The sequence below is a fragment of the Palaemon carinicauda genome, chromosome 44 (genome assembly GCF_036898095.1).
Source record: "Palaemon carinicauda isolate YSFRI2023 chromosome 44, ASM3689809v2, whole genome shotgun sequence".
Lineage (NCBI taxonomy): Eukaryota > Metazoa > Arthropoda > Malacostraca > Decapoda > Palaemonidae > Palaemon > Palaemon carinicauda.
Window position 1 is genome coordinate 41,476,061 of NC_090768.1, and position 21,249 is coordinate 41,497,309.

General features: G+C 39.9%; 1 protein-coding gene across 1 annotated transcript in view; it reads right to left on the reverse strand.

Moving 5' to 3' along the window:
* Nucleotides 1–13,043: 13,043 nt before the first annotated feature.
* Nucleotides 13,044–21,249, reverse strand: part of LOC137634566 (uncharacterized) — a 50,760-nt gene continuing 42,554 nt past the window's right edge. The window contains exon 3 of the mRNA XM_068367021.1: nt 13,044–20,411. Within this exon, the coding sequence (XP_068223122.1) occupies nt 16,907–20,404 (3,498 nt within the window). The 5' untranslated portion in view covers nt 20,405–20,411 and the 3' untranslated portion in view covers nt 13,044–16,906. The remainder of the gene's footprint in view (nt 20,412–21,249) is intronic.

Sequence of the window (21,249 nt, forward strand, 5' to 3'; positions counted from 1 at the left end):
ACTTAATAAACTTTTAACCATTAATAGGTGACTCATCCTTAGGAGGGAGGAAGTTCCTAAAACAAATCTGGCTGGTTTACTGACCGAGGAAATGTCAATCTCCTAACAACCTGAGCATGAAGATGACGCAGGTGTTACTGGTTCCCTACCAGGAGACTGGTAGGCGGTCATAGTCTTCTATACCCGTAAGGAAATTGTCTGAATATATGGTCATTATGAGAAATGGGTTGCATATATTTCATCCTTTGTCTGTCTCGTTTGTGAGGATGGGCAACAGAATTTGTCTGTAAACAAAAGTTACTCGGTCATGAGGGTTGTCTGAATCTAGCATCTGATCCAGCAGATAATGAAGCAACTACTTCAACCCAAAGGAGAAAAAAAGAAAAGGAGAACAGGCAAATATTCTACCTATCTTTCTACACTTATGTCCCAATCCCTACCTTAAGCAAGATGCTACTTGTTCCGTAATAGAGCGAGGTTCACATGACTTGTTGAGTAGCTAACGCAGGACCCAGGATAAGATCATCCAGGGACATGTGAGTAAGCTCCCGTAGGCAGCCAAGATTGTCTGTCGTAACAAGACTCCTACCCTCAGGAATAGCGCTGCTGACAGGTTCTTTTTGAAGGTTAGGGTGGATCTGATATCACAGACTTCATGCACTTGAACCAGGATGGTATTGGAATCTCATAAGATCAGTACGGCTGAAGGTGCATGAGTCAGATGCAATGATCTTAGATATGTTCATCTATTAACTTTCAGTGCGGGAAAGAGTTGTTGGTGTTCGGTAAGGGGAACAAACAGAACAAACATCTCTAAGAAGTGTTGCCCTGTTATCACCAGACAGATTAGTCATTCTGCACCTGTTAGCATGAGATTGGAGTCATGCTTGGAAAAAATCTAGCTCTTGAACACAAACTCTGTATAAGAGAGAGGAAGGCCTTCCTTCATTGAGAATGACTCACTGCAATGTTGAGGCTGAAGCTTGGTAGTAGCCTAAGGATCAAATCCTATCCAAAGTCCATTCAAGGGTACAAAAGGGTCAACTTGAGAAACCTGAGGACTCGAGCACAAACTCTAATGGGCTCAAGTTCCTAGAGAGAGTAGACTGTTCGAAGCTACTCTCAAGACAAGGCTAATAGTCTAATGTCTAGCTACAGGCTGAGTGACAGCATTTCACTGCAGCAAAGATTGAGTTGGCCAAGGAAAATGAGGAGGGTATGCCTCGTAAAGCCTCCCTTTTATGATACAATTAGCAAGAGAAGGGTAGTTCAACTGGTACTCAAGAGCATCATCAAATCTGGATGCTACTCAGAGTGTGGCACTTGGGAGCTGTCAAGGTAACCTAAAGCTGAATTCGTCCATAGATTGTTGAATAATCCGTAAACCAAGTAAGCAGGAGGAAAGGCTAAGATATCCAGAGGAACTGGTAAGTTGGAATGTGATCCAAATGCAGCTGACTTCCCTGGAATGGTAAAACGGCTTATGAAATGTACTAGAACTGGGGTTTTAGATCAACCATAAGAATGGGTCCTTCGACGACGATACTCGAAGTGTAAGAAACCTTAACGGCATGTATGAAAGTGAAGTCACTGATTCTATTCTGGGACCCTGGTGATTGAGAGTGCCTGCTAGAATATTCCTCTAGCTGGAATGGATCTTATGTACAGCTCTATCATACTGTCGGCTGCCTGGGTGCATACCTGCTTACAACATCGCCGTTCCACCTTTCCTTGTAGGTGTAAGTCAGAAAGGTGGAGTTGTCCTTCTACATTCCTTGAACTCGACTGACTGCAAGTCCATTTATTCAATCTGAAGAAAAGCAAAAGATTAATACAGCCAGATGAGGAAGCCAAGAAGTACGTCTGTACTCTCTGACAGCTAAGTCAAAGTGAAGATTATCCTACATGGCATGTGGCAGAGACTACCTGCTACCTGCCAGCTACTACTATTATCATGTTAAAAGTTTAAACAGCTATTTCCAGCTTCACTGAAAGTTACACTCCTATTAAGGGTCTTAATTTTACTTCTGGATAACTTGACATATAACACTAAAATAGGTCTTGGATCTTAACAAAATTACATCATTTACAATTCTGCAAGTCTGGAATGTGGATACTGTATAGGAAAAATGTAGAATAAAACTTAATAAACAACTTTATTGATGAAAGACATACTTTTTCAATACATAAGATTAGGGTTAATATCTTCTAGTAGCTTTATTGTTTTTTACATGTAGGGCAAAAATAAAAAATAAAAATATTGTGCTACAACAATAGAAAAACTAAGCTATGAATATTGGGAAAAGTCTTCCTTTTCATAGACATGAGTCAGACAAATGTTCTAAATGTGTGAATCACAAAAATTTTATAGAAAGACTTTTAGTCCTGTTTTTAAATAAGCCTTAAGTAATTACTGGAGTTCTACATAATTTGTACCATATATTTTACCTAAATGTTCTCTTGAATTATTGTAATTCATTATTTTACATCAACGCTTAGGACCATAGATTTAGGTAGATTAGAGTGCTTATCAAAGAGAGCTTCATTTCTTTGCAGACATATGCAAGAATCAAAATGCCCTGTCGCCCTTTACAAAGTGCGCCAAGTTTTGTTGCCTCCAAGATATATACAGGCAAGATATTAATTTCTATAATCAATAGTTAAGCCAAAGTATTTACAAGATATACAAGAACCTGTCAATTAATGTATTTTTTTACAGAATATACACAGCAATAGAAAGTCATGAGATAGCTAAATTACTATGATTCTACTTCATAAGCATAAGTTGATAACATACTTATAGTGATAAAACAACTCTAATAAAATTTTTACTTCAAAAGATATTAAGTACTGATGGTGCACCTGCCGTGGTTACTGAACAAAGGTATGCTAATCCACAGTCACTTGATCCCTCCAATACAGTATAGTCATAATTCAGTTATCATATGAATCATATCAGCAGCATTTGTAAGAACAGTATTGTACAGATGAATCCCAACAGTATCATTTGGAAGTACAGTACTATAAAGTATATGTTCCATCTAAATAGTACAGTAGTATTATGTTAATTATTAAATGTTTTAAATTTTTTGTTCCTACAAATAAATGAACCCTTAATTTCAACAAGTAGATTCCTATCCTTGAAAAGAATAACCGATATATTTTTCTAGACGAAGCTAATCAGGAAATTTGATGTTCCTAACACCAGATATCATAAAAGATGAGAACTCAGGAATTGGGACAACTTGTAATGTAACTACTACTCTTATACCGACTTAATTTTCACTATTACAGAAGTATTAATAACTTTACTGAACTCTCACTTACTAAAACACGATGAATCAATGTCTTTCAAATCCCACTGATGTATTGATTACCTTTTCTGAGTAACTTCAGAAAATCTTGTCACAGCTCTTGACATCTCAATGTCAGTTAATAAAGTCTTGACATAGGTAGTAGGTTGGCCAGGGTACCAGCTATTGGTTGAGATACTACCACTAGAGTTATGGGGTCCTTTGACTGGACAGACAGTACTACATTGGATCCTTCTCTCTGGTTATGGTTCACTTTTCCTTTGCCTACACATACACTGAATAGTCTGGGCTATTCTTTACAGATTCTCCTCTGTCTTCATACACCTGACAACACTGAAATTACCATACAATTCTTCTTCATCCAAATGGTTAATTATTACACTGTAATTGTTCAGTGGCTACTTTCCTCTTGGTAAGGGTAGAAGAGACTCTTTAACTATGGTAAGCAGCTCTTCTAGAAGGACACTCCAAAATCAAACCATTGTTCTTCAGTCTTGGGTGGTGCCATAGCCTCTGTACCATGGTCTTCCATTATCTTGGGTTAGAATTCTCTTGCTTGAGGGTACCCTCAAGCACATTATTGTACCTAATTCCTCTTCCTCTTGTTTCGTTCAAGTTTTTATAGTATATATAGGAAATATTTATTCTATTGTTGTAACTGTTCTTAAAATATCTTATTTTTCCTTGTTTCCTTCCTTCACTAGGCTATTTTCCCTGTTGGGGCCCGTGGGCTTATAGAATTCTATTTTTCCAACTAGGGTTGTAGCTTAGCAAGTATAGGTAATAATAATAATAATAATAATAATAATAATAATAATAATAATGATAATAATAATAATAAAGATGTGTTAGCCTAAGTTACCGACAATGATTTCACTCTTTTTCTTTGTAAGCATATTTCCAACATTTTATCTATTAGCTTTGATTATTGTACACGTTTATGTTTTTTAAATAGCATATCATATGCTCCTCTCCTACTTTTTACCTCCTCTCTACGAACGATTTCCAGTGTACCCGTTATCATAACTATTTTTGATGATGATCATACACAATATTTCTTCTTTAATCATCTTCATGTCCTCTTATTTTAATCATACTCAATCTTGAAATTACCTACCCTAAAAGACATGGTTCAAATTTCTGTCTCTCCTTTCCCCCCAAAATATATTCAATACTTTTCATTAGTATTAATTAATTTGTAAAATTCCCTGCTATTTAGAAAAGTACGTTTGTCAAATTTAGTTTACCCAGTATTTTGAAAGTCCGTTTATCAATGTTTTAACATGTCTAGATTTCCTTTAACTTTTCTTAGACAAATCACATTGTTGAAATTACTAAATCTGTCTCTAAAACCTGGTATGCATTACTCTTTTTCTCCAAAGATTTCAACTTTGTTTGAAATATTCTTCACATTACAGGTGCTTCTTCTTTTGACACCAACAAAATTGAAGCTAAACTAATTTTTTAGGAAACTTCCTCTTAGAGATAAGGTGACAGCTCCACTGCCTTATCCTCCACTGATGCTCTTAATGTTTGAATTAGTTTGCTGACTTTGGAATTTAAAGATTTACTGTTTAATGTAAGAACGAGTAGTCTCCATAGTTTCCTTTCCTAGATGTACCATCTACTTAATCGTTTATCATTAATCAAACTATATATAAAGATGAACTCGTTTGGTGACAAACAGTTTCCTTACGGGAAATGGTGCCAATTGTGGTAAAATATGAAGGCATTTAAATTAGGGCTGAAATTCCAGTCTATAAGAACAGTGAAATAATGAAAGGACCTGGGAGCACTTCTGTGTAATGAAGAGTTCAGTAAAAGAGTGGCTCATCCAGCAACTACCACTATCACCTCACTGGAAGTTGATAACCATTACAGAATCTTTATCTATCTGTCAATAAAAATCCGGAGGAAAAATAGAAGGGTTTCTGTTTGTTTGGAAACATACTTCCTTCTAAGTCTGTAATAATACTCAGCACATTATGCACAACAATTGCAGTAAGGGAGGCAAATAAGCCCCCTTAAACTATGTTAGCATGTTTGAAACAAAATAGCTGTACAATAAAATAATGTAATTAACATAACCACAATACATACATCATAAAAAGTACTATACATTTAATAGATCAATAATAGAACTATACAATATGGTCAACTACATGTACTCTACCAACATGTTAACGGAAGTCACACCATTTGTCATTTTTCTAAGATTTTATGGATTGTGATTTAAAATGGAAAAATGGTTAATTGTTCACATAACTCAAATTTTACCAATTATAAGCTGCAACACAATAAAATTTGACTGGCCAACTTGAATAATAATACAGTGTAAGGAAAATGGGTTTCTAACAATATTCATTGGCTATACTATATTGCATTTATTCTGAAAAATAATTATTCTTATATGAAGTAGGCATTATATGTATCGGTACAGTACTGTATAGTATACGTATCATAACTTTTTATGGATAGCACATTACAAGACATCATATACATATAAACAACAGTAAAACGAAATACTTAACAAGAAATGGAATTTTGATAATAGACTGTATTATTTCTATACTCATCTGATGTTTTAAATGCTTCTCTCCCAAAGCCTGGTTTAATAGCGACATTTAACCTAAATCTAAAAATTTATACTTTTCTTTCTTTCAATAGGATTAGCCTTCTAGTCCATCAATGATACAATCTTCTGGTTAATGGTAATATCATTGACTTGTATATGCTGCAGATCTTTTGTCTTTTCAGTCACAAAGTCAAAACTAAATCCCTATCCTCTCAACATCAGCAGACAGTGAGAAAGTGGGTGGGCATGTATTGAATATGAACATCAATTGTTTGTTTATTTCCAGGAAACTCCCCTGATGTTCATAATGCTGACTTCCACACTCTGAAGGAGGGGTGAGTCAGTGAAGGGAAAAGATAGGAAATGTAAAGTCCTAACATAATAAACTTACCTAGCACCTGACACACTCCTCTCATCCTAATATCCTGATAACCAATTGACCCTAAACTAAGAGAGTTATAATTTGAACCTCCAGATTGTGTTCCAAAATACAACTCCACTATCTAACTGTACACTTTTATATACTGTATTCCCCAATACTGGGTATAGTAGTACCTCGGTTTAATTTGTTCTGGAGCAAGCTCATAATCTGAAATGGTCGTATTCTAAAATGTTATTTTCATTAGTAAAATAAATTTTTTAATATACTTACCCGGTGATCATATAGCTGTCAGCTCTGCTGCCCGACAGAAAAACCTACGGGCGGAATACGCCAGCGATCGCTATACAGGTGGGGGTGTACATCAACAGCGCCATCTGTCGAGCAGGTACTCAAGTACTCGATGTCAACACAGAACCAATTTTCTCCTCGGTCCACTGGGTCTCTATTGGGGAGGAAGGGTGGGTCCTTTAATTTATGATCACCGGGTAAGTATATTCAAAAATTTATTTTACTAATGAAAATAACATTTTTCAATATTAAACTTACCCGGTGATCATATAGCTGATTCACACCCAGGGGGGTGGGTAGAGACCAGCATATATGTTAACATTAAGAGCTAAGTATTCCGTATTTCATTTTAGCAGTTATTCAAAATAACAAACATAAAATTAATAAGTACCTGGTAAGGAAGTCGACTTGAACAATTACTCTGCCTTTTTAAGTACGTCTTCCTTACTGAGCCTCGCGATCCTCACAGGATGCTGAGCGACTCCTAGGAGCTGAAGTATGAAGGGTTGCAACCCATACTAAAGGACCTCATCAAAACCTCTAATCTAGGCGCTTCTCAAGAAAGAATTTGACCACCCGCCAAATCAACCAGGATGCGAAAGGCTTCTTAGCCTTCCGGACAACCCAAAAACAACAATAAAAAGCATTTCAAGAGAAAGATTAAAAAGGTTATGGGATTAGGGGAATGTAGTGGTTGAGCCCTCACCCACTACTGCACTCGCTGCTACGAATGGTCCCAGGGTGTAGCAGTTCTCGTAAAGAGACTGGACATCTTTAAGGTAAAATGATGCGAACACTGACTTGCTTCTCCAATAGGTTGCATCCATTACACTCTGCAGAGATCTGTTTTGTTTGAAGGCCACTGAAGTTGCGACAGCTCTAACTTCATGTGTCCTTACCTTCAGCAAAGCATGGTCCTCCTCATTCAGATGGGAATGAGCTTCTCGAATTAAAAGTCTGATATAATAAGAAACTGCATTCTTCGACATTGGTAAAGAAGGTTTCTTAATAGCGCACCATAAAGCTTCTGATTGTCCACGTAATGGCTTAGTCCGTTTCAAATAGTACTTAAGAGCTCTTACCGGGCATAGTACTCTTTCTTGTTCATTTCCAACCAAATTAGCAAGGCTTGGAATATCGAACGATTTGGGCCAAGGACGAGAAGGAAGTTCGTTTTTGGCTAAAAAACCAAGCTGTAAGGAACATGTAGCCGTTTCAGATGTAAATCCAATGTTCCTGCTGAAGGCGTGTATCTCACTGACTCTTTTAGCTGTTGCTAAGCAGACGAGGAAAAGAGTTTTCAAAGTGAGATCTTTTAAAGAGGCTGATTGAAGTGGTTCGAACCTTGCTGACATAAGGAACCTTAGTACCACGTCTAAGTTCCAACCTGGTGTGGCCAACCGACGCTCCTTCGAGGTCTCAAAAGACTTAAGGAGGTCCTGTAGATCTTTGTTGTTGGAAAGATCTAAGCCTCTGTGACGGAAGACTGCTGCCAACATGCTCCTGTAACCCTTGATCGTGGGAGCTGAAAGGGATCTTTCCTTCCTTAGGTATAAAAGGAAGTCAGCTATCTGAGTTACAGAGGTACTGGTTGAGGATACTGATTTAGACTTGCACCAGCTTCGGAAGACTTCCCACTTCGACTGGTAGACTTTGAGAGTGGATGTCCTCCTAGCTCTAGCAATCGCTCTGGCTGCCTCCTTCGAAAAGCCTCTAGCTCTCGAGAGTCTTTCGATAGTCTGAAGGCAGTCAGACGAAGAGCATGGAGGCTTGGGTGTACCTTCTTTACATGCGGCTGACGCAGAAGGTCCACTCTTAGAGGAAGTGTTCTGGGAACGTCTACTAGCCATTGCAGTACCTCGGTGAACCATTCTCTCGCGGGCCAGAGGGGAGCAACCAACGTCAACCTTGTCCCTTCGTGAGAGGCGAACTTCTGCAGTACTCTGTTGACAATCTTGAACGGGGGGAACGCATAAAGGTCTAGATGGGACCAATCCAGAAGAAAGGCATCTATGTGAACTGCTGCTAGGTCCGGAATCGGTGAACAATAAATTGGGAGCCTCTTGGTCATCGAGGTTGCGAACAGATCTATGGTGGGCTGGCCCCACAATGCCCATAGTCTGTTGTATACATTCTTGTGAAGGGTCCACTCTGTTGGGATGATTTGACCCTTCCGGCTGAGGCGGTCTGCCATGACATTCATGTCGCCTTGAATGAACCTCGTTACTAGAGATATGTTTCGATCTCTTGACCAGGTGAGGAGGTCCCTTGCGATCTCGTACAACGTCATCGAATGAGTCCCTCCTTGCTTGGAGATGTACGCCAGGGCTGTGGTGTTGTCGGAGTTCACCTCCACCACCTTGCCTAGAAGGAGGGACTGGAAGCTTCTCAAGGCCAGATGAACTGCCAGTAGCTCCTTGCAGTTGATGTGCAACTCGCTTTGAACCGCATTCCACGTGCCCGAGCATTCCCGACCGTCCAATGTCGCACCCCAGCCCGTGTCCGATGCGTCCGAGAAGAGAAGGTGGTCGGGGGTCTGAACAGCCAGTGGCAGACCCTCCCTGAGGAGAATGTTGTTCTTCCACCAAGTCAGTGACGACTTCATCTTCTCGGAAATAGGAACCGAGACCGCTTCTAGCGTCTTGTCCTTTCTCCAGTGAGCACCTAAGTGAAATTGAAGGGGGCGGAGGTGGAGTCTCCCTAACGCGATGAACTGGTCCAGTGATGAAAGCGTCCCTATCAGACTCATCCACTGTCTGACTGAACATCGGTCCTTCTTCAGCATGGACTGGATGCATTCTTGGGCTTGACTGATTCTGGGGGCCGACGGAAAAGCCCGAAAAGCTTGACTCTGAATCTCCATTCCTAGGTATACTATAGTTTGGGATGGGACGAGTTGGGACTTTTCTATATTGACCAGGAGACCCAATTCCTTGGTCAGATCTAGAGTCCACTGTAGATTCTCCAGACAGCGACGACTTGACGCAGCTCTTAAAAGCCAGTCGTCCAAATAGAGGGAGGCTCTGATGTTTGCTAAATGCAGGAATTTGGCAATATTCCTCATCAGTTTGGTAAAAACTAGAGGTGCCATGCTTAGGCCAAAGCACAGGGCTTGGAACTGGTATACAACCTTCCCGAAAACGAACCTTAGAAAAGGTTGGGAATCTGGGTGGATGGGGACGTGAAAGTAAGCGTCCTTTAGGTCTAACGAGACCATCCAGTCTTCCTTCCTGACCGATGCTAGAACCGACTTTGTCGTCTCCATGGTGAACGTCTGCTTTGTGACAAAGACATTCAGAGAACTGACGTCTAGCACCGGTCTCCACCCTCCTGTCTTCTTTGGCACTAAGAAGAGGCGGTTGTAGAAGCCCGGGGATTGATGGTCCCGGACTACCCGGACTATGACTACCGCTCCCTTTTGTAGTAAGAGAGACACCTCTTGCTGTAAAGCTAGTCTCTTGTCCTCCTCTCTGTACCTGGGAGAGAGGTCGATGGGAGTTGTTGCTAGAGGGGGCTTGCGCAAGAATGGAATCTTGTACCCCTCCCTGAGTAACTTCACAGACTGTGCGTCTGCGCCCCTGTTCTCCCAGGCCTGCCAGTAGTTCTTGAGCCTGGCTCCCACTGCTGTCTGAAGAAGGTGGCAGTCAGACTCTGCCTCTAGAGGACTTGGAACCCTTCTTCTTGCTCCCACGTTGACTTCCGGCACGGGCACCTCCTCTGCTGGAGGCTCTGCCACGAAAGGGCGGAATGAACCTTGACGCTGGAGTGTCCATCCTGGGTCTAGGTACGGAGGGCAAAGGGGTGGCTTTGCGTGCGGATGACGCCACCAGGTCATGGGTGTCTTTCTGGATCAAGGAGGCAGCAATCTCCTTGATCAACTCTTCAGGGAAGAGACACTTCGAGAGTGGAGCAAACATAAGCTCCGACTTTTGACATGGGGTGACTCCAGCTGACAAGAAGGAGCAAAGGTGATCTCGCTTCTTGAGAACCCCAGACACGAAAGAAGCCGCAAGCTCACTAGAACCATCCCGTATGGCTTTGTCCATGCAGGACATGATGAGCATGGAAGTTTCCTTATCAGAAGGGGAGGTCTTCCTGCTCAACACTCCCAAACACCAGTCCAAGAAGTTAAAGACTTCGAATGCGCGGAAAACTCCCTTCATAAGATGGTCCATATCCGAAGGAGTCCAGCAAATCTTGGAGCGTCTCATAGCCAGCCTGCGGGGAGAGTCTACCAGACTTGAGAAGTCGCCCTGGGCAGAGGCAGGAACTCCCAAGCCGAGAACTTCTCCCATGGCATACCAGACGCTAGATCTGGAAGCAAGCTTGACCGGGGGAAACATGAAGGATGTCTTCCCAAGTTGCTTCTTGGACTGCAACCACTCTCCCAGTACCCTTAAAGCTCTCTTGGACGAGCGAGCGAGTACGAGCTTCGTAAAGGCAGGTGCTGCTGACTGCATGCCTAAAGCGAACTCAGAGGGAGGCGAGCGTGGTGCTGCAGACACAAACTGATCCGGATATAAATCCTTGAACAGCGCAAGCACTTTCCTAAAGTCTAAGGAGGGAGGCGTGGTCTTGGGTTCTTCGATGTCCGAGTGTTGGTCGTCAAGATGTGCAGCTTCGTCATCATCAGAGATACCATCGTCTGAATGTTGAGGAGGAAGAGGCAACGGAGTGGGCTGGACGGCTGAGTCCGGCAGCACGGGTGCATGCGTGGCTGCACTGGACCCAACATCATGCCACTGTAGGTCAGTCTGAGAACTGGCAACAACCAAAGCTGAGTGGGTGCGCAAAGCGTCTACTCCCGACTGTGGAAGGATAGCGGAGACCAACGTGGGTTGCGGAGGCTGACGCACCGCGTCAAAACACGGCAGCCTAACTCCACCCTCCTGTTGTTGTGGTAGCTCACGCACGGCAACGGAGGGTTCCGTGCGTCTGTGAACGTCAGCATGCGTCTGGCAGGGTCGACTGCGCATGGGTGGAGGAGCTCTCACAGCTGGAGTGTGGGAGCAGGCAGCCTCAGCGTCTGCTGGGCGCACAACCGTGGCAGGTTGTAGGCTAACGGGTGCAGCGGCAACCTTCTCCGCACGAAACTCCTGCATAACAGCAGCTAACTGAGTCTGCATAGACTGCAGCAAAGACCACTTAGGGTCTACAAAAGCGGCAACAGACGGAGTTACTGTCCGTTGTGACTGAGGGTCTAAAACAGCGGGTGCGGCAACAGACGGAGTTACTGCCTGTTGCGGTACCACTTTGCCTCTCTTAGGAGGTGTGCAGTCGTCGGAGGACTGCAGCGAGTCCGAACTGACCCAGTGGCTACACCTGGGCCGTTGGACTAGCTCGGAAGGGACCTTACGTTTAAGAGGCCGTGAGACCTTGGTCCATCGTTTCTGTCGAGAAACCTCTTCCGCAGACGAGGAATGAACGGGCTCACTCGTCTTCTTGTGGGTGGGATGATCTAGGTAAGATACGTCCGAAACCACGGAGGGTACGTCTGTCCGCTGATTAAAGCCTGTCGAACCTTTTGGTCGTACGACATTGCTTCTCCCCTGGGCTTGGGAGCTTGCAAGAGGTCCCGGACTGGGAGGACGACAGGCACGAACAGACGCACCCTCAAGAGTAACACTGACACTTTTCACTGCACTGACACTCACTTCACTTCCCACTGCACTTTTACCTTTCAACTCTCTGACGTCAGCCATGAGTTGATTGCGGTCATTCGCCAATGACTCGACTCTCTCACCTAGAGCCTGGATGGCACGCATCATATCTGCCATTGAAGGTTGATGAGAGCTAGCAGGGGGGTCGGGTGCAACCACTACAGGGGAAGGAATAGGTTGAGGGGCATGGGGAGAGGAAAAATCAATTGAGCGAGACGAACTCCTCCTGATCCTATCCTTCTCTAGCCTACGTGCATATTTCAGGAATTCTTGAAACCCGAATTCCGAAAGCCCAGCGCATTCCTCACATCGATCTTCCAATTGACAGGCTTTACCCCTACAATTGGAACAAACGGTGTGCGGATCGATAGAGGCCTTCGGAAGACGCCTTGAACAGTCCCTAGCGCTACATTTCCTGTACTTGGGGACTTGAGAAGGGTCAGACATCTTGAATTAGTCAAAGGGGGGAATTCAAAATCTATCCAAGTCGTCAACAAATAATCCAAAATCCAAAAAAGAATGCAAGGAAGTATTGAAGATAACTTCTGCACAGCGATAGCTATTAACCAGAAATGAATACTTCACCAAATAACGTGAAAATCAATCCAGAAAACAAGAGCGTATTCAGTAGGTCTTGCCGGTGGCACGACAGAGAGAAAATTGGTTCTGTGTTGACATCGAGTACTTGAGTACCTGCTCGACAGATGGCGCTGTTGATGTACACCCCCACCTGTATAGCGATCGCTGGCGTATTCCGCCCGTAGGTTTTTCTGTCGGGCAGCAGAGCTGACAGCTATATGATCACCGGGTAAGTTTAATATTGAAAAACAGTTTTTCCCATTAGAAATTCTTTCTCATAAAAGAGGAAAATACTGAATCCTCTGTTTCAATGGAAAGCCCAAAAAGGAACAGTTGCTATCATCATTCCAAGAGATAGAATTGTATGGGTTTGAATCAGAAGAGACTTTTCCAAATTGACCAGGACTCCTATCCTTTCAAGCAACCTGAGCACTTGTTGAACCCGAATTCTTTCCAACAAAAGCATTCAAAAATAGTAAGTCATTTTGGTACAAAAGAAACCTGATTCCCATAGATCTCGTCCATTTCGAGATGGGAGTCATTATCCTGGTGCAGACATAGTGAAGCTGTCCTGAAACTGAAACACAGGCACACGAATTAATCAATTTTTAAACCGACGGAAATTCCTTGAATTTTATGAATAGGAATGTGAAAGTACACATCTGTCAAGTTTATCGAAAACATCCCAACTCTTTTCCTTACTGCCTCTAGGACTGTCACAGATGTTTTTATAAAAACCTTGGCGAGAACTGTAAACCTGTTTAGGATAGAGAAATTTAGACTCCAACCTCCCAACACTTTGGGGATTAGGAACAGCCATTTGTAAAACCCTCGAGATGGACCCAAGACCTCTACTCCACAATTCTTCTAGAGGGGTTTAGCAATCTCTGCAAGTATTGTCCTCCAGTCTAGTTTTCAGCTGCTGACTCTTATCTCAATTTGTTGGACAAAGACTGTGGTCTATCAAATTTCTTATTCCTATTCCTGATCTTGATACTAATGTTTGGCATCATCAATCAGTTAGTTCTCCATGCATGTTACATAAGATTTTTCATAATTCTGACCATCCTTTGCATACAAATCTTCCCAGACAGTACCATTCCATACATAGTACTAGGTATGCAATTAATTCTTACAAGTGTTACCTTCTCTGTCATATGGCTCAACAATAAACAATTTTCTAGAAGTTTTATTCCAGCTGCAACCAGATTGTGGAATGATCTTGTGTGGAACTTCAAAAGTTCAAACTTGCAGCAAGTGTTTTTATGTTGAACAGGTTGACATAGGTCTCTCTTAATAGTTTATGTATGACGGATCTATTTTCATGAAGTCACTGATCTTGAAATATTTTATACTTTTCATCCATTACTTCCCATATATATATAATTTATTCCCTTTATTCATTTCCTCACTGGGCTATTTTCCTTGTTGGAGCCCTAGGTCATGTAGCATGCCGCTATTCCAGCTATGGTTGTACCTTAGCTAGTAATAATCATAACAATAAAATATAATAAAAGCGGGAAAACCTTACTCATACAGAGATTTGTTGGGAAGGACATTCACAGGGATCACCTATAAGTTTAACAAGTCCTATTGGCATTTTGGCGGGAGCCCCTGCTAGAGCAAAATCCTGATGGTCTACCAAAGGAATGAAGTGTATCCTTGGAAGAGAAAAACTTTACATGTAGTAGCCACAGGACATTAGGAAAAAAGGGGGGTTTACGAGAGAGACCTTAGAGCATCACTTTGCGTGCTAGAGTCCATTTGTGCAACCAAACTATCAATTCTATTCGTATCAAATATAGAATCCAAAACATGGGATGAAATCAGTGTTTTTGGCTACAGTATAAGACATTGTTCCAACCATAGAGCAACACACTTAACCACAAAATTCATAAAAGGCTTTGGCAACCTCAGAAAACCTTTTGAAATTCAGTAGTTTTGTCTAAACAAGTCATGTAATCCAAAACTTAATGTAAGACCCCGATGACCTGCAAGCTTCTCTTCTATAAAAGTCAAAATAACCCATACTATAAAATCTGTAACACAAAGAATTACAAGTATACTCCCCACTCATTACTAAAAAAAACAGCATTTCTTTAGTTAACCAGCTTCAAAACCTGTATTTGAAGATTTTCTGTATGATACATCGACATTGAACTCAAGAAATTCATCTATATCTGGTCCAAAAATGGAATTGGCAATTGATTAATTTTATAGATCACTGGCATACCCACTGCAATCAACAAGCCTAGTCTTCTTTGGATTTTTGCCTGAACTAAACACTAATTTCTTTTCATGTTTGGCACTCAAGAAATGGTCAGCTACCATCTGAATATACCTCGTCATAAAAGGTACAAAAAGTAAATAACATTCTTCACAACAATTACCTAAAATCTAAATGACAATATTGCACCCAGCAGAAGACACAAAGGAAATGAGGATCGTGATCACCTAAAAATAACTCCCTTGAACAACTCTCAAAGAAGGAATCACTAACAAATCCAGAAGACATTCCTTATCATCACTAAAAACTTGAATCGCATAAAGCACCACAATTTCCAGGGGGTAAAAATGCCAAGTACTGAACACAAGGGCGATGAAAGAACTGAAAAGACAAAAGATCTGGGCTGTACACATAACGATGTTATTGCCATTAAGTGCCATAATATCTCAAAACTGTACTAGAAGCCTAAGCCTAATGAATGGAATGAACATTGGAAATTTTCAGTTTTAGGGTGAATCTTGGTATTAAATCAGGCTTCAAGAGAGAAGCATTATAAACAGCAGGGGATCTTAAAATAATCGACTTGATACTATTAATTAAACTGAGACTAATAAGCACCATAAGTGGATTAAATACAATATATTAATTTCTTTGGTTTAAGAATAATTGCCTCTCTGTTTAAGAGGTTACCATCTTTAATAAAAAATCACTAATAAAATCATTTTGTGCACAAAGAAAAGGTAAAGCAGAGAGTAAAAAAATTAGTTCTGCAGAACTTCTAAAGAGGACTGTTTAAACAAAGTAGCATGTTGCCAACTATAATGATGGCCAAACTTCAAACAAGTATTGTATATAAAAAGGATAATAGTTTTTTACTCTTGTAAGGATAATACCACTGTACCTAAAATAAACATCTAACTGGTTAACTGTCTTTCTATATGTACAATATTAAATTTTCCAATGCTATACTTGTTGGGACAACCTCTGGAAATTAAATTGGGTCTACTACTTCTTGTGAGGTTAAGCCCTCCAGCTTTCTTTCTTTTTTATCTTTTCTTTGGCATTACTTAAAAATTTATTTTTTCAATCCAGAGGGTAACTCCTCTGTAATAGACTTTTATTGTTACCATGAATGGAATGACCTTAATTAAGTTTGAGTAGTCAGGCATAATAAGTCCAAAGAATTATTTTAAAATATGTGGCCCATCATGAAATATCAGTACAAAAATTCACATATTTTCACATAAGTTAAGATAAAAAGATGTAGTCAATAAAATGGCATGTAAAAAAACAAAGACAGAAAAACCTCATGAAAGCTAAACAATACTTTCAAGCTCTAACATAATAACATTTTATTATGAGAACTAATGTAATTATCGGGTGCCAATGTTGATACCAACATGCTGTTACCTACAAAAATATCAAATGTTTTCTATAGTTATTTTTTAACCCTGAACGATGAGTAAAGATTAAAAACAAAAATATGTTTTTGTATGCAAACAGTATTGCACTGTTTTTTCACTTTATCATAAAAGTTAAAGATATACTCCATCTGTGTTAATGGACTTGAAAGTCCATTAAATACTCATTGGCAGAGAACATACAAATTATGCAAAATATAAGCAAAACTAAATGTGAAAAATTACATAACATACTCCAATATATACTTGTAAATAATTCAATAATAACATACATTCTCTGAAAAATTGGTTACCAGAATGAATTTTCTTAAAAAAAAATACATGAGGCTAATATTTATGGATAATTCACTGAAGGCCTGACTGTATAATTTTTGTACACAATACCATCAAGTTATCATATTTCTGTATGCAAAAATGCAAAAATTCAAAATTTTTCTCGTTTATTTGAAGACTAATAAATCTAATATGGACCTGGGTATGACAGGTATGCCAAGAGGTAAGCTGCTGCTGTAATAGCATCGGTTGACAAATTAATAGGAGAATCAGGGGGCCCAGATGAAGGAAAATGAGATGATACTGGAAGTGCAGGAGACGGGTGAGGAGGAGAAGAGGAGGGTGAGGCTGAAGGGAGGCCACCTGTAAAAGGACCAACAACCAGAAAATTTGAATTCTGAGACACACCAGTGACTCCACTGACTGATGTTACAGCAGTTGATGATGAAGCAACTGACTGGTATGATGAAGTGCTTGAGGATAATGCTGAGGAACTTAAATTTGTATTCTTTTCTGCACTATTACTTTCTAACTTTGATTTCAGTACCGAAGAAAGATCGTCTTCAAATTCATCTTCAGTATCCTTACTGTGTGCTTTCAAAAGATGAGAATTAAGGTTACAACTACGGGTAAATCCTTTGGAACACCACTGACAAAAGAAACGTTTTTCCCTTTCAATAGGTTTTATTTGCTTCATTGTTTTTGGAAACTTTCCATGTATTTTGCGCATGTGCTTTCTCAAAATGTCCTTAGTAGTCATTGATTTGCTACAGATCTCACACTTATGCATGCGATTATTCTCCTCTTTTGAATTCTCAGGGGAATGCAGTTTCATGTGATTTAACAAACTCACTTTTGATGGCAAGAAGGTATAACAAATCTTACACTGCTCTTTAACTTCATGAATTTTCTCATGCTTGTCTAAAACATATTTTTTGACAAAGGATGCTGGACATATAGAACATTTGTAAACAGCAGTAGATTTGTGTGATTTCAAATGAGTCAGCAATATATCTTTTCTGGTAAATTTCTTGCCGCATATTTCACATTCATGCTTTTCATTATTGTGAACTGCTATATGTCTCTTTAACACATCCTTTCGAGAGAAAAGCTTACCACAGATTTCACATGTTAACTTTTTATTTTCATGTATGTTATCGATATGATTTTTCAAGAAATCTTTTCTAAGAAAAGTTTTTTCACATATTTTACACTTGAATGGTTTATCTGACAAATGGCTCTTCTTATGAACATCTAAATTATATAGGTTTGAACACAGGAATCCACATGTGTCACACTTGAACTTCTTTTCACTGTGTGATGAAAGGTGAGAGTTTAGGTAATATTTTGTAGTGAATGACTTTGAGCATTTTTCACATTCAAAGTTCTTAGGAGTTTCTTGACCATGGGATAACATATGTCTCTGTAATTTGGCATATCTTGAGTAACTTGCAGTACACAACCTACAAGAAAACCTATGATTCTTGACATGAGTTCGAAGATGTTGAGTGTAATGTTTCCATTTTGAGAACATTTTTGTACAAAAACAGCAAGCAAATAACTCTGTTTCATTTATACCATGCTCCTTCATGTGGACTTTATAAACTTTAATGTTTTTCCCAAAGTCCTTTTGGCATACTCGGCACATAAGATCTATACCTCTTCTCAGCATATGGTCGGCTAAACGGGAAGTTTGATCTGGTTCTCTGGATTTGGGGGACTTTTCTGTAATTTCTTTCTTTATATCGTTTGACTCAAGATATGTTTCAGTAGTTTCTAATTTTACAACAATGTCATTTGAATTTTTCAGAGAATTTCCAGTCACAATAAGGTCATCTTCCGGTAAATTTCGCCTAAACCAATCTTCAAAACTAGCATCAGATCGAGATATCTGACGGCGCTCAGCAGGGTTGCTTTCTACCTGTTCAATTTTTATAGTATTGACCGACGATTTCTTGGAAGCATCTTCAGTTAACATTTTTGTAGAAACAGTTTCTGGAGAATACGTTCTGTTACTAGAATCCTGGAAGGCACTTGTTTTCCTTTGAACTCTACCCTTCCTTTTTTTTGAGCCAACACCATGTTTCTTTGCAGTACCGTCTATTTGCTGTGGTTGAGATTCTAAATTCAGGGACACTGAATCTAAAGGCGTCAAGCAAGAGTTGCTCATGTGTTTTTCTGGAATGTTACTTACATTTTCAGAAGTAGGGCAGGCATAATCACCATCAGAAAAAGGCAAATGGTATGGCAACGTACTTTTATTTTGTGCACCAACATCACGTAAAACAGACTGGTTGGGCATTGTAGGGTTATTTAACTGTTCATCAACACTAAAACTATTAAGTACATTGTCCACAGCATAATTATTTACCAGCGACATCTGGTTAGTATGCATAGGTATTTTCCTCTGGACTGGAGCAGGCATAACTGGACTGGAAGAAACTGCAGTTGAATGTGTCAAACCAATAATGGATGTACTGGATGGACAGTCCATGACTGGAGTATTGATTGATGCACCAATGACTGGAGCACTGATAGAACACAAAGGCTGTCCTGACGAGGCTATTCTTTCATTTTTTACTATATCAGGAATGTTAGAATTCATGTCCACAGACATATTTGAGACTGACATAGATGGCAGAGGTAACTGTCCAAAGGACTGATTCAGACAGGGTTGGTTACCCATAGCATGACTCAAAAGATTAGGTGCTACACTGAGAGATGGCATCAGTCCATTATCAGGGGTACCAGTGTAGTGCAAGGCAGCACCATTCCCTCCAATATTGACTCCAGACCCATTATCCAGCCCTAAAGTATCACCATTTCCAGGGAGACTTTCTGTCATTTCCATGTCTCTAGTTGTACTCATATCCTGGTGCAATCCTGAAGTACCTGGGTGCTGCAGCATGTTGTCAGTCATATCTTGACTGTCAGGGGTGTCAAGTGCATGTTCTGGTATAATGTAATGTTCAATTTCCAACTGAACATATTCATCATTCACTTGAAAAAGTCCATTCAGTGAATGCTTATGGGTGCATAACTGTGGACCAGCATTTATTTTGTCTCCACAAAGCCAACACTCAGTAACATTCAATGTGTAATTTGTATTCAAGTTGAAATGTCTTAATTGTAGTATAAGTTTGCCTCCATAGCATGTCATTCTGCCATAAACATCTGCAGTTTCAAGGGAATTTTTTTGTGACAGCACATTAGACACACCATTTCCAGCAGCGTGGGATAAGGCAGCTGCATTCTGATCAAATAAAGCAGTTTCAATTTCCTTGTGATTTGCATCAACACCTCCTGTTAAATCTGGTCCAAGATCATGGCATGCTAACTTTGCTAAAAGACTTTGAGCAGATTCACTATCTCCTTTAGGCAGGGAGTTGGTTAGGTCTGTCATCTGACATATGTCTCCAGTGTGCAAATCATCTGATCTTTGTAATATTGATGAAAGCCCAGTTAAGTGATGAATATCATTATAACCACCAGTAGAAGAATTAGCACCAGTTGAATGCAAAGAATTTAAACTCACATTAACTAGTCCAGAATTAAGGCTGCTCCCAGGGTCCTTACGAGTTCCAGGTGTCTCCAAAGCAAGATCAACATCAAATCCCATTGGCCAGAGATCACTCCCAAGGCTTGGGGTTTCAAACCCCCGGCATGCATGATTGTTGTCTCCCATACTGATTCTGTAAAGGGAATTATAATTACATTATTCTACATTATATATAATAATAATATTATTAATAGATGATAATTTAAAAGATCAGATATTTCTAAAACTGTAAATTTACTGTAAACATTTCATTGCACACAAACCATTAATCTGCTAAATCAAAACTAGAAGTTGCTAAGTACACTGTGTGGTAAACTCATGCTATCTTATGAGGAATGACCAAGAGAAATTTAATCTTATTTGAATTATTTGGATTTATAAACTAATATAACACAAACCTGAATATAGCAGGATTTAATACCTTCAATCATGATAGCTTAATACTGGATATGGGCTCTATGTTATATGAAAGTAAAACAATTAGTTTCCATAAATTTATTCAAACTACTGTACTACATTTCAATACATTATATGAAATGAAAAATTCATCTCAATGAATCTTGTTTTAAAAATTTACCTATCATAAAAACATCTGATTTCAATATGTTTTTGGGGGTTGATGTGCGGTGTGGTTGACAAGAATTTCCCAGTAAAAAGCTAGAACAGGAAATCCAATACAACATACATGCCTAAAATATTGTCTCCCCTGCTCTAGGGCCAGTAATTCAATGTGCAAAGCATGGATTCCGTGTATATAAGGGAGACCCTCGAGTTAAGGGATTTTGACGTAGGAAAAATCTATTTCTGGGCGAAGGACCTGTGCCGCCCAGTGAATAAGCTCCATTTAAGCACTTATTCTTAGGTAATTTACTGCTAAATATACCAGAGAAAAAATGTAAAGGAGTGCTAGGTTAACTAGCTCGCTCACCTAATGGTGTCGGTATAAAATTGGGCGTATAATCCAGAGGTCC